Below are 15872 nucleotides of genomic sequence, written 5' to 3' on the forward strand. Positions count from 1 at the left end.
TGGACAACATTGATTTCCACGCTGCAGGCACTACACTGAACACCGGGCTACAGGGGACTACACTGAACTCCATGCTACAGGGACTACACTGAACACCGGGCTACAGGGAACTACACTAAACGTCACGCTATAGGGACTACTCTGAACGCCGGGCTACAGAGGGCTACACTGAACACCGGGCTACAGAGGGCTACACTGAACACCGTGGCCTCAGTGAAACCGAAATTCTAAGTCTTTGCTAAAACGTTGGGATCTGGACTCACAGCTGTTTACATTTTGCGCGTTCTTGGTTCTGAAATCCGACTTGAAATCCGGATCTCCACATGAAGGACTTTAGGCTCAGGTTGTGTATAATAAGGTCTGGTGATTGGGTCTCTCGCTGGCATTTACCGGGGTTCATTGTGCCTCGGACTCAAAAGCTCTGGCTCTCATTCTCGGAGATTCGTAAGTTAATTTTTTTTTCCTTTCCCTTTCCCGTAAACAGATAAAGAGAGAGTATCTATTTTTACGATAGAGCCAGGGCGAAATTTTGACTCCATTCTTAGTCGTTTTCTTTGTTGTCGTAATTTAATTGAGTCATATACATGCGTTCTCTCGACACCTCTCAATCTGAATCCACGTCGCGAACTCTCAAATGATACGATAAAAATAACCTGTTAAAAATCGGCGCCTCCAGTTCACTTGCTTGCTATGAGACGCAAAGTTGACAGCTAAGATGACTTGAGAATCGCACTGAGACTGTAGGCTAGATACGTCCTCTTATCCTGGGGTAAAGGAGTGATGATCTAGCGTATGAATTAATGGGAATCAGGACCCGGATGTATACTTGCTGGATATCTGGGTCATGCAGGCTGCCTTACGTTGGAGATAATTAAAAAAAGAAATCAAGCTTCAATTTTGTGTATGTGTGTGTGTGTGTTGAGGTTTGAGTGACTCTTCTATTAAGCTTTAAATAGGCGGACGTCTGTAGGGACGTCTTTATCTCTTGAGCAGTGATTTTGTGTGTGTGTGTGTGTGTGTGTTACTCCATAAAATTTCCTTCAATATATTCTTATGACAATCCTATCACATAACATTTACACACACACACACACACACACACACACACACACACACACACACACACACACACACACAGTAGGAAGCTGAGCCATATAAATATATACCTCGTCACCTTAATACAGCCAATCGTGACCACCAATACAACAGGATAAACTAACTCTCCCAGCCACCCGAGCACTGAGCGGCTTAACACCTGGGACTGGATCGAATGGCTTTTGATTCTCCTGAACTACAGATAATTGACTGGAGGCTCCGTTACTGTGGCAGCGGAGAGAGAGAGAGAGAGAGAGACTTGACATGACTGGAGCCTCTGATTATGTAACTGGAGCCTCCGTTACTGTGGCAGCGGAGAGACAGTCTTTACATAACTGGAGGATTCTGTAACTGTAGCCTCCGTTACTGTGACAGCGGAAGTCTTTTTCATGACAGTAACTGTGGGGGAGAAAGAGTCTTTGTTGACTGGAACCTTCAAGATTGTACTGGCAGGGACGCAATTATCTGGCAGGGAGCTCGAGTTCTTTCTTTAGTTCCAGTGACTTTAATACTAACAAGAGACTCCACGAGACAATAGATAATGGCTCTTAATTTCAACGCCTCAGCAGCAGTTGGAACGAGCAAGTATTTTCTGGGTTTATTTTTGGGGTCTCACTACACTAGCTCCTCCACAAACCAGGTCACTCCAAGGTCCTCAACAAACCAGGTCACTCCCAGGTCCTCAACAAACCAGGTCACTTCCAGGTCCTCAACAAACTAGGTCACTTCAGCACAGCGGCCAACTAACCACTCGAGGTCTTCAACAAACCATTGACATCATACAAGCCATTACGGCATTAAGTCGACGTTGAGTGTCCTGGCTGGTCGATACCCCCGCCAGCACAGCCTTCCGGGGGAGCCCTTCGTCAGCAGGGTTTGTTCCACACACTTATATTACTATCAGCTCGACATACGTGTTTAGTGTTTGCTGGACCAGGTTTAGTGTTTGCTAGACACATACCCTTTGGCTATATCTTTATTCCTTATTTACAGTTGTTTATCTTAACGGATTTTTTTTTTATTTTTTTTATTTTTTTTTTATTTTTACGGAGATCTTAAGGCCAAGAGAAAACTGAATAGCCCGAAGCTCTTTCACCGCAACCGTTGATTGGCGCAAGAAGACGAGCAATTGACCAATCAGCATCCAGCACTAGAGAAAACACTCTCCTACAACCGTCCACTAAACCATAACCATTCAGAATATATTATTTATTCCTACACCAAGCACAAGAAATGTATTCTCCCCTGAGGTATGGAGTGGCCAGCTTTGACACGCCATTTGAATAATCTACGTTGACGGCGGAGGGAATCGTATACTCCAGTGCCCGCGAATTTTCTGTTCACGTTTCATTCTCAACGTCCTGATGGTTTAGTTAAGTCACATGTCTTAGCCCAGGAGTGTACACGAAATAAATCTTGATCTGTTAAAAAAAAAACTTGTATGTGTGAAGAAAATTGAAGATCGTGTGTTTTAAAAGGTAGTGAGGATAGGACATGGTGAATACGTATCCCCTATTCTGGTAAACAAGAAGGCAACGTTACCAACACTGTACTCGACCACCCTCACTTACCCAACTGTAAACTTAGGTACCCATTCACAGCTTAGTCGACTGTGGGGGATGGGGGATGGAGGGGCACTGTAACCACCCAACCGCCTCGTCAGATTTAATAACCAGCAAATTTCTCCTGAATATTTTTATCCCTCGACAACGAAAGTCAAAGGCGATTTTTTTTTCTACGTGTACCTTTATATCGTCACGCTCATCTCGCCCCTAACAACACCACTCTTGTTACGCGTCTCTCCACTCATGGATGATATTGCCAGCTGTTATTATTATTACCAATAAGGTCAAAAGGTCACACACATATCAGACCGTCAAACTATACGATGAGGTATAAGAACCCTGTCTCTAGTCTAATGTTTCCTGGTGTTATTATGGTCTTAACCCAGGCTGTCAGCTGCTGTTTAATGGTTTGTCTGTCGGTATTACCTCAAAAGGTCTCGTGTTAGTGTGTGTGTGTGTGTGTGTGTGTGTGTGTGTGTGTGTGTGTGTGTGTTAATACAACTCTTCTGTGTAACATGTTGGGTATCACATTTTCTGTGTCTCAGATTTTCGTGGGAAACTCTTGAAAATCTATCTCTCCAAATACAAGGGTAATCTTAATCTGAGGGTTTAAGTTCACCTCAATGGCGCTAATTTTCCGTCCGTTCCACATTTCTTCTCTCTCTCTCTCTCTCTCTCTCTCTCTCTCTCTCTCTCTCTCTCTCTCTCTCTCTGTGAGAATTCCGTCCCTCACCTTCCACTAAAACGAATTTCCTCATTTCTTTTCAGTTGCTTATGTTTCTTTGTTTTGTTTTTCTCTCTCAGTTTGCTCAGGGCTTCTACCTCATTGTCTTATTCCTCCAATTATTTTGCCTCAGATTTGCTGTTTCTCCTGTGTCTTATTTCACCTCTTTCTCAGATTTACAAGAGGTTGGTTGGTCCTCCGTGTTATCTAGTGAACATATGGCACTGGGCAGGCTGCTCTATCTCAGTACTCGGTTCGCATTTGTTCAGCATTATTCTCGTTCTTTTGTTTTTCTTTCTTGGGTTTTTTAATTATTTTTTTCTGGTAGTTGGGTTTTGTTTTGGCATTAATTTCGTGAGTTTTTTTTTTTCTCCCTTCATTTCTTATCATATTTTGTGTATTTCTCAGTTCTTATGTTCTCTCAGTTGTTGTTCTCAGGATTTTATCTCAATTCTTGGGTTTTAAAAGTTCCAGATGTTTGATTCTTAGTGTTCTTGATATCTCTTAGTGGAGATAATTTATTTTTTCAGCTACTTGTTTGTCTGTCTGTCTGTCTGTCTGTCTGTCTGTTCTGTCTGTCTGTCTGTCTGTCTGTCTCTCTCTCAATATCCAGTTCGTTCTCCTTGTGATTTCCAAAGTTATCATCGTTATTCTTCTAAACTATCAAATTTGCAGGTCTCTTCTTCAGGTGTTGTTTATGTTTCACGTATCTCAACCCCCTTTATGCATCGTCATTTCCATATCTCTGGTTCCAATTAGCATATTTTCCCCAATTCATATTTTCTTTTCTTGTTTCATATATATTCGTGTAAATGCTTCATAGTTTCTCTTTATGAATATTTCCCATTTTCTTATCTCTCTATTTCTGGGTCTTTCTTTTTTCTTTCTTTCTTTCTTTCATTCATTTTGGGTCCTTCATTGCTTCCTTCTTTCTGTCTTTTTTGTGGATTTATCGTATTTTCCTGAACCAAATTCCAAAGTGGTTCGTCTTGCACATGTCACCTTTTCATATTATATTTTCCCAGCTCCTCATTCTTCTTCCTTGACATTTTTTATATAATTCTTAGCCTTACACATTTTATATCTCCTTATCTCATTTTCCTAATTCTTCATTCTTGGTAATTTCATAGTTTTCCTTGTGTAATTGTCATAGATTTTGACTTTGTTTCTTGCTATGTCCTGTGTTCCCTTGATTCACACTTAACACCAGCTCTATTTGTCCTTGCTATTTTCTCATCAACGTTGACTATTAACTTTTAACTTTGGTGGGGTCATAACTCAATAGACTAGACCTATATTTCCCTATAAAGTGTTGTATTATAGGGGGTCCATAGGTCAGAGGTCACCATAACCTAAAGGAAACAATAGTCATTTACTTTATATTAGTTGGGGGTCTAAACTTGTCTCTTTGTTACGTTTTCTGTGATCACTCGTAGGTATGTCCCATTTATGTGTCAGGCAGGATCTTATATGTGTCTCTAATATGTGTGTTTTAGGTACATATTATTACATATTATATCTTATTCTATGTGTAATTTTCTTAGGTTTTTGTTATTCTCTTACATATACATATATTGTCATCTCTGTCTCTCTCTCTCTCTCTCTCTCTCTCTCATATCATTCTTGTGGTTGTCAACTTACTCCTTCCTCCAGGCATGCGCACGTGTATTACTGTATTATCTACATTGCATTATATTGTACTATTGTATCTCACATTGCATTTTCCAAATCTAGTTTACATTGTATTCATTTCCACCATGACATGTCTTGTGTGCTGAGTGTTGATTGATTTTTTTTTCCCAACATAACTAATTTGTATGAAGCGGTGAGTTTGCTATGTATCTTAGTCTATGAATTGATGAACTTAGCTAATTACTTAAGGTAGATTATGGGTGAATAATATTGTTATTATTTGTTTTTGGTAATTGGCTTTAATGTTATTGATATGATTAGTGTGTGTTATTTATATAGTGTTTATTTTCTGCATGTTTGATTCCCTTGATTTTTTTTTTTTTTAGCCAATCGCTTTCTTATCCGCACTTAATATTAATTCTCTTTACTCTCTTCTGCTACTACTACTGTTAATCTAATTCTCTCTCTTTCTCTCTTCTTTATCTCTCTCTTTATATCGTCTTTCACTTGCTGGATAAAGATAAAAGTGACTTAGTAATTTTATTAGACTTAGAATACCTTATTAGAGTATTAGAAGTGACTAGTAATAAGTAATAAAGTAATAAGTAATTAAGTAGAAGTGATAAAATGGTGTATAAATGTCAGTAGATGTGACCACTTATAATTATGGTATTAATATGAGTATTATTATCATTAAATTATTTATTAATGTAATAATTTAATCTTAAGTTAGTGAGCGATAAATAATAATAATTACACTGAATATGATAATTATGTAGATGATAATTGAGAGAATACTAATTACAGGTAATAATTGAGTTAAATTAATGGATAATTTATATAATATTTTTAAAAGAGTTAAAAACATTTATCCAGTGAGTGAAATTAATGTTTTTTTTAATACTACCTATAACTGACCCTACCTAATGCGTCTCTACAATCCATCTCCCCTTTATAATTACTATAATCTCTTGACCCTTGATACTATCCTCTTCAATAATTCACATTGTAATTCCTAAGCTAACCGTAATTTTCTTAATAATCCCTACTTCCTCTCTATGATCCTAGTAATCCCTTCACTAATCATAATCTTAATAATCCCAACTCCCTCCTGTGTAGAATCCCAGTAATCCCTTCTATTAATCCCTTCTATAAATCATATAATCTCTAGCCCCCCCCCCCCTTGATGCTGCCCTCTTTAATAATCATATTCTTTTTGGTAATTCCTCACCTCGCTTAAATCCTTTTCCTGATCAGTCTCACCCTTATGATAATCCCTTACCCTATTAAGATAATCTTTGTTAATTCCTTCGCCCTTACAGTAGCATTCCTCCCTATAATAAATCCTTACTCCCTTTTTTCCACCCTGACCCTAACAACAATCATTTTTACCCTTGGCTTGACTCCCTTCCCTCCCTCCCTCATCTCCTCCTCCTCCTCCTCCTCCCTCCTCTCCTCCTCCCTCCCTCATCTCCTCTGCTCACTCCTCCTGCCTCACTCCCTCCGTCCCGCCCTCACTCACCCTCCTCCATGTCCCTCCCCACTCTCCCCCTGCACCTCCCTTCGTGATACACCCTGATAATCGTCTTTTTAAATTCCTGGATTCATTTTAGGTGTGTTTTTGTGTTTTGTTTTGGTCAGTCTCCTTCCAACCACAGTCCAGTCTATTTCCCCTTTACCACAGTCTAGTCTATTGCCCCTTTACCACAGTCCAGTCTATTGCCCCTTTACCAGTCTAGTCTATTGCCCCGTTACCACCGTCCAATCTATTGCCCCTTTACTAGTCTAGTCTATTGCCCTGCTACCACCGTCCAATCTACGGGTTCTTTACCATACAGTCTAGTCTATTTCTTTACCACAGTCTAGTCTATTGCCCCTTTACACCACAGTCCAGTCCATTGCCCTCACCATGTCCAGTCTATTGCTCCTTTACCACAGTCCAGTCTATTGCCCCTTTACCACAGTCCAGTCTATTGCCCCTTTACCACAGTCCAGTCTATTGCCCCTTTACCAGTCTAGTCTATTGCCCCTTTACCAGTCTAGTCTATTGCCCCGTTACCACAGTCCAGCGGGGTGAACTCTGTGAAAACACTTAAGAGATTATCCCCTTAGTGTGGGTGGCCCTAAATGGCCCTTATCCCTGAAGTGTGTGGCCCTAATTGGCCCTTATCCCTAGTGTGTGACCCTAAATGGTCCTTATCCCTAGAGTATGTGGCCCTAAATGGCCCTTATCCCCCGCCCATGTCACGGAGGATGGTGGTTCCTTGTAAATGACCCGATCAGGTAACTTAAACCAGATGGGTACAGCCATCACATCCCAGCCCACTCTCATCCACGTCAATTCCCTATCTAGCCCCCACTCACCCATCTCAGTCTCATCCTTAGCCCCCACTCACCCATCTCAGTCTCATCCTTAGCCCCATTCACCCACCTCAGTCTCATTCTTAGCCCCACTCACCCACTTCAATTCCCTATCTAGCACCACACATCTACGTCAACCCCCTCACACTCACGGTAAACCCGGCGTGATGGTTCCCTCTCATCCCAGTATGCTGTTGAAAACACTTCCCTCTCTCCCAACATTTTCTGCATTCTTCCTCCTCACCCAAAACAGTGTTAGTTCAGCTCCTTTCATCCCATACCAGTCCCCACCTCTCCCTCTCTAACCTCGTTCAACCCAGCCTCTACCTCCCCCTCACCTCTAATCTAGATCAGGTCAGGTCAGCCCCTGCCTTTTGCACATCAGCCCCCTCTCAACCATTTCAAAAAACGGTTCAGTCCCTCTTACTCCAGCCAGTCCCTCTCTCTTTTCCATCTCTACCCCACTTGTCATCACAGCCTGACAGGTGTCATCACTACCCACAAATTCCAACCTATTTGTAACCCCCTTCCCCTCCTCCTCCCCCATTCCTCAACTTCCCCCTTCTCCTATCATCCCCCCCACTTCCACTCCCCCTCCCCACAAACCCTCCCCCTCTAGACCAGGCATCACATAGTTGTTATAACCCTAACTGGCGAAAAATACCCCAAATATCGCCCACTTTTCCAACGTGATATAAATCTCACGTATACTCTGTGAAATAAATGTTGCCTGACAATATAAAATCAGAGTTCATATATAAATTTAAATGTTGCCTTGTTCTTTCGGTTTATTTGTCTCCTCTTTTTTTAACTGTTGTAATCCAGAATAGTAACTCTGATATATACTGAAGTTGGGTTATCTTATATAATGGTTCAGTGTTTAAGTAATATTAGGTTTAGTTTTATAATGTGAAATAATGTAAAACAATTAGGTGAACATTTTGTTTTATTCGTTATTAAATATGTCAGCATAACCACCACTTCCTCCTGTACCACCATCCACCACCACATGTACCACCACCACGACCATCCTCTTCCACCTGTACCACCACGACCACCCACTTCCACCAGTACCATCATTACTATAACCTGAACCAACAATGAAAGTTTTGTGCCCTCCACCTTCTTCTACCACCACTACCATCATCCCAGCTTCACCTACCACCATTACCACCTGTCCAGATGCCCGTAATGTTTTTTTTTTCACCGTAACCCGCCTCTACCAGCCCTTCACTGCCCCCAGCGGCCCTTCACGCCCTAGTGTGTTTCTCTCATCTCCAGCTATCCACTTTGACTCGCTCTGAGCCGCTCTGGCACTTCCACCGCCCAGGTTAACCATCCTTACCCCGCCATAGTTAGGCCCTATCCTATTATAACCTACCTTAGACAAGTCCTGTCACACCCTGCTCCTCCCTAACCCGCCCTGCCCTTTCCAAAGTCAGCACTGACCCGCCCTGCTCAGCCTTAACCTGCTCTGCCCCTACCCCAGTAAGGCCCTAACCCGCCCTGCCCCTACCAGGCCCTAACTCGCCATACCCGTGCCCTAGTAAGCCTCTAACCCGCCCAGTAAGCCTCTCCCACCCACCCCGGCCCGCCGCCCCGTGAGGCTAACGGTGTTGTAGTACTAACGGGTGTGTCCCCGCTTGGCCATCCTGCAGGCGCTGCTTCAGGCACACGATGTGGTGGCGCACGAGGTGTACGGCGACGAGGCCATCCGCGTGACGCCGCCCCCTCTACTGCCCTACCTCAACGGCGGCGACGACGTCGACCCCGCCAACGGCGACGTAGACATGGAGAACATCACCAGGGTCAGACTCGTGCAGTTCCAGAAGAACTCTGACGAGCCCATGGTACGTGGGGCCACACACCTACACTACACCCCTACACCCAGTGAAAGGGCTGCAACCTGCGCCACACATGTACACACCTGCACCTAGTGATGGTGCTACTAACCAGGGCCACACATGTGTTGTACACACCTGCACCCAGTGATGGTGCTACTACCAGGGCCACACATGTACACACCTGCACCCAGTGATGGTGCCATTGCCAAGTCCACAAATGTACACACCTGCACCCAGTGATGGTGCTACTACCAGGGCCACACATGTGTTGTACACACCTGCACCCAGTGATGGTGCTCCTACCAGGGCCACACATGTACACACCTGCACCCAGTGATGGTGCTACTACCAGGGCCACACATGTCACACACCTGCACCTAGTGGTGGTGCACACACACACACATGTACACACCTGCACCTAGTGATGGTGCCACTTACCAGTACCACACATGTGTTGTACACACCTGCACCCAGTGATGGTGCTACCAGGGCCAAACATCTACACACCTGCACCTAGTGATGGTGCTACTAACCAGGGCCACACATGTGTTGTACACACCTGCACCCAGTGATGGTGCTATTACCAGGGCCACATATGTTGTACACACCTGCACCCAGTGATGGTGCACACAGGGCCACACATGTTGTACACCTCCGCACCTAGTGATGGTGCTATTACCAGGCCACACATGTAGTGTACACACTGCACCCAGTGATGGTGCTACTTACCAGTACCACACATGTGTTGTACACACCTGCACCCAGTGATGGTGCTACACAGCCACACATTTGTTGTACACACCTGCACCCAATGATGGTGCTATTGCCAGGGCCACACATGTGTTGTGCACACCTGCACCCAGTGATGGTGCTCCTACCATGGCCACACACATGTGTTAGCACACCTGCACCCAGTGATGGTGCTACTACCAAGGCCACACATGTACACACCTGCACCCAGTGATGGTGCTACTACCAAGGCCACATGTACACACCTGCACCTAGTGATGGTGCTACTACCAGTACCACACATGTGTTTTACACCTGCACCCAGTGATGGTGCTATTACCACACACACATGTGTTGTACACACCTGCACCATGTGATGGTGTATTGCCAGGCCACACATGTGTTGTGCACACTGCACCCAGTGATGGTGCTCCTACCAGGCCACACATGTACACACCTGCACCCAGTGATGGTGCCATTACCAAGTCGACACATGTACACACCTGCACCAGTGATGGTGCTAAATAGGGCCGGCCACATGTGTTGTACATACCTGCACCGTGATGGTGCTATTACCAGGCCACATATTGGCACACCTGCACCCAGTGATGGTGCTACTACAAAGCCACACATGTACACACCTGCACCTAGTGATGGTGCTACTAACCAGGGCCACACATGTTGTACACACCTGCACCCAGTGATGGTGCTACACACACACACACACATACACACCTGCACCTAGTGATAGGCTACTACAGGGCCACACGTACACACCTGTACCTAGTGATGGTGCTACTACTAGCACACACATGTGTTTTACACACCTGCACCCAGTAATGGTGCTACTACCATGGACACACATGTACACACCTGCACCAATTGATGGTGCTACTACCAGGCCACATATACACACACCTGCACCCAGTAATGGTGCTACACAAGGCCACATATTTACACACTTGCACCTAGTAATGGTGCTCCTACCGGGGCCACATGTACACACCTGCACCTAGTAATGGTGCTACTACCAGGTCACACATGAACACACCTGCACCCAGTGAGGGTCGATTACTAAGGCCACATATGTACACACCAACCCACTAGTATAGCACACCTACACCCACTAGTACTGTAGTACAACACACCCATATCCACTAGAGTACTGTAGTACAACACACTTACACCCACTAGTACTGTAGTAAACACACTTAACCCACTACTCACTAGTAGTACAACACACCTACACCCACTGTAGTACAACACGCTCACACCCACTAGTACTGTAGTACAACACACCTACACCCACTCAGTACTGTAGTACAACACATCTACACCCACTAGTACTGTATTACAACACACTTACACCCACTCAATACTGTAGTACAACACATCTACACCCACTAGTATTAGTACAACACATACACCCTACCAGTAGTACAACACTGACACTTAATAGTACTGTAGTAAAACACATCTACACCCACTAGTAGTACACAACACGCCTACACCCACTAGTACTGTAAGACAACACTTACACCCACTAGTACTGTAGTACAACACACCTACACCCACTAGTACTAGACAACACTTACACCCACTAGTAGTGCACAACACACCTACACCCACTAGTACTGTAGTACAACACTTACACCCACTAGTACTGTAGTACAACACACCTACACCCACTAGTACTTGTAGCACAACACACCTACACCCACTAGTACTGTAGTACAACACCTTACACCCACTAGTAGTACAACACACCTACACCCACTAGTACTGTAGTACAACACTTACACCCACTAGTACGTAGTACAACACTTACACCCACTCAGTACTGTAGTACAACACACCTACACCCACTAGTACTGTAGGACAACCCACCTACACCCACTAGTACTGTAGTACAACACACCTACACCCACTAGTACTGTAGCACAACACACCTACACCCACTAGTACTGTAGTACAACACACCTACACCCACTAGTACTGTAGTACAACACACCCACACCAGTACTGTAGGCCAACACTACACCCACTAGTACAGTAGTACAACACACCTACACCCACTAGTACTGTAGGACAACCCACTCTACACCCACTAGTACTGTAGGACAACCCACCTACACCCACTAGTACGTAGGACAACACCCTACACCCACTAGTACAGGACAACCCACCCACACCCACTAGTACTGTAGGACAACCCACTCTACACCCACTAGTACTGTAGGACAACACGCCTACACCCACTAGTACTGTAGGACAACCACCCACACCCACTAGTACTGTAGGACAACCCACCTACACCCACTAGTACTGTAGTACAACACACCTACACCCACTAGTACTGTAGTACAACACACACCTACACCCACTAGTACTGTAGTACAACACACCTACACCCACTAGTACTGTAGTACAACACTTACACCCACTAGTACTAGTACAACACTTACACCCACTAGTACTGTAGGACAACACTTACACCCACTAGTACTGTAGACAACACGCCTACACCCACTAGTATCAGAGACAACCCACCTACACCCACTAGTACTGTAGGACAACCCACCCACACCCACTAGTACTGTGGGACAACACTTACACCCACTAGTACTAGGACAACACTTACACCCACTAGTACTGTGACAACACTTACACCCACTAGTACTGTAGGACAACCCACCTACACCCACTAGTACTGTAGGACAACCCACCTACACCCACTAGTACTGTAGGACCAACCCACACCCCACTAGTACTGTAGTACAACACGCCTACACCCACCTAGTACTGTAGTACACACCTACACACTAACTGTGGTACAACACACCTACACCCACTAGTACTGTAGTACAACCTTACACCCACTAGTACTGTAGTACAACACTTACACCCACTAGTACTGTAGGACAACACTTACACCCACTAGTACTGTAGGACAACACACCCACCCACTAGTACTGTGGGACAACACACCTACACCCACTAGTACTGTAGGACACTTACACACCCCACTAGTACTGTAGGACAACACTTACACCCACACTAGTACTGTAGGACACTTACACCCACTAGTACTGTAGGACAACCCACCTACACCCACTAGTACTGGTAGGACAACACTTACACCCACTAGTACTGTAGGACAACACACCTACACCCACTAGTACTGTAGTACAACACACTTACACCCACTAGTACTGTGGGACAACACGCCTACCCACAGTGCTGTAGTACCAACACCTACACCCACTAGTACTGTAGACAACACTTACACCCTAGTACTGTAGGACAACCCACCTACACCCACTAGTACTGTGGTACAACACTTACACCCACTAGTACTGTAGTACAACACTTACACCCTAAGTACTGTAGGACAACCACTTACACCCACTAGTACTGTAGTACAACACTTACACCCACTAGTACTGTAGACAACACACCTACACCCACTAGTACTGTAGTACAACACACACCTACACCCACTAGTGCTGTAGGACCAACACTTACACCCACTAGTACTGTAGGACAACACTTACTACCACTAGTACTGTAGTACAACACTTACACCCACTAGTACTGTAGGACAACACGCCTACACCTAGTGCTGTAGTACTCACCACACCCACTAGTACTGTAGGACACACACCTACACCCACTATGCTGTAGTACACCACACCTACACCCACTAGTACTGTAGCTGCTGCCCACACCCACTATCTGTAGGACCTTCACCCACTAGTACTGTGGGACAACCCACCTACACCCACTAGTGCTGTGGGACAACCACCTACACCCACTAGTACTGTGGGACACCACACCCACTATCAGTACACACCTACACCCACTAATGTGTAGGACAACACTTACACCCACTAGTACTGGGACAACCCACCTACACCCACTAGTACTGTAGGACAACACACCTACACCCCTAGTACTTGTGAGACCTCACACCCACTAGTGCTGTAGTACAACACTTACACCCACTAGTACTGTAGTACAACACTCTTACCCACTAGTACTGTGAACAACCCACACCTACACCCTAGTACTGTAGGACAACACACCTACACCCACTAGTACTGTAGGACAACACACCTACACCCACTAGTACTGTAGTACAACACACCTACACCCACTAGTACTGTGTACCCACCCACATACGTGACAACACACCTACCCACTATCTGTAGTACAACCACACCCACTATCTTGGACAACACACCTACACCCACTAGTACTGTAGGACAACACCTCACCCACTAGTACTGTAGTACAACCACTTACACCCACTAGTACTGTAGTACAACCTCTTACACCCACTAGTACTATGGACAACCCACCTACACCCACTAGTGCTGTGGTACAACACTTACACCCACTAGTACTGTAGGACAACCCACCTACACCCACTAGTACTGTGGACAACACTTACACCCACTAGTACTGTAGTACAACACCTACACCCACTAGTACTGTAGGACAACACTTACACCCACTAAGTACTGTAGTACAACACACTTACACCCACTAGTATGTAGGACAACACACCTACACCCACTAGTACTGTAGTACAACACACCTACACCCACTAGTACTGTGGGACCACACTTACACCCACTAGTACTGTAGTACAACACACCTACACCCACTAGTTGTAGGACAACACTTACACCCACTAGTACTGTAGTACAACACACCTACACCCACTAATGTACAGCAGGACACACACCTACACCCACTGTACTGGTACAACACACCTACACCCCACTAGTACTGTGGTACAACCCACCTACACCCACTAGTACTGTAGGACAACACACCCCTACACCCACTAGTACTGTGGACCTACACCCACTATGCTGTGGACAACACTTACACCCACTAGTACTGTGGGACAACACCTACACCCACTAGTACTGTAGTACAACACACCTACACCACTAGTTGCACAGAGACAACCCACCTACACCCACTAGTACTGTAGTACAACACACCTACACCCACTAGTACTGTAGGACACCACTACACCCACTAGTACTGTAGACCTACACCTACACCCACACCCCTAGTACTGTAGGACAACACACCTACACCCACTAAGTACTGTGGGACAACACACCTACACCCACTAGTACTGTAGGACAACCACCTACACCCACTGTACTGTGGGACAACTTACACCCACTAGTACTGTAGTACAACACTTACACCCACTAGTACTGTGGTACAACACTTCACACCCACTAGTGCCTATGACACCACCTCACACCCACTAGTACTGTAGTACAACACTTACACCCACTAGTACTGTGGTAACACTTACACCCACTAGTACTGTAGTACCCACACCACCCACTAGTACTGTAGGACAACACACCTACACCCACTAGTACTGTAGTACCACTTACACCCACTAGTACTGTGGTACAACACTTACACCACTTAGTACTGTAGTACAACACACCTACACCCACTAGTACTGTAGTACAACACCTACACCCACTAGTACTGTAGGACAACACTTACACCCATAAGTACTGTAGTACAACACTTACACCCACTAATTGAGTACAACACTTACACCCACTAGTACTGTGGGACAACACACCTACACCCACTAGTACTGTAGTACAACACTTACACCCACTAGTACTGTGGTACAACACTTACACCCACTAGTACTGTAGGACATACACCCCACTAGTACTGGCAATACAACACTTACACCCACTAGTACTGGTACAACACACCTACACCCACTAGTACTGTAGGACAACACTTACACCCACTAGTACTGTAGGACAACACACCTACACCCACTAGTACTGTAGGACAACCCCCTACACCCACTAGTACTGTAGTACAACACTTACACACTAGTGGTACAACACACCTACACCC

General features: G+C 45.1%; 1 protein-coding gene across 1 annotated transcript in view; it reads left to right on the forward strand.

Annotated features, from left to right (window-relative positions):
* The first annotated feature begins 323 nt into the window (after positions 1 to 323).
* Positions 324 to 15872, forward strand: part of LOC121863903 (peripheral plasma membrane protein CASK-like) — a 120535-nt gene continuing 104986 nt past the window's right edge. The window contains 2 exon segments of the mRNA XM_042362816.1: positions 324 to 444; positions 9004 to 9227. Of these exon segments, the coding sequence (XP_042218750.1) occupies positions 324 to 444; positions 9004 to 9227 (345 nt within the window).

The sequence above is a fragment of the Homarus americanus genome, unplaced genomic scaffold (genome assembly GCF_018991925.1).
Source record: "Homarus americanus isolate GMGI-L3 unplaced genomic scaffold, GMGI_Hamer_2.0 scaffold48354, whole genome shotgun sequence".
NCBI lineage: Eukaryota > Metazoa > Arthropoda > Malacostraca > Decapoda > Nephropidae > Homarus > Homarus americanus.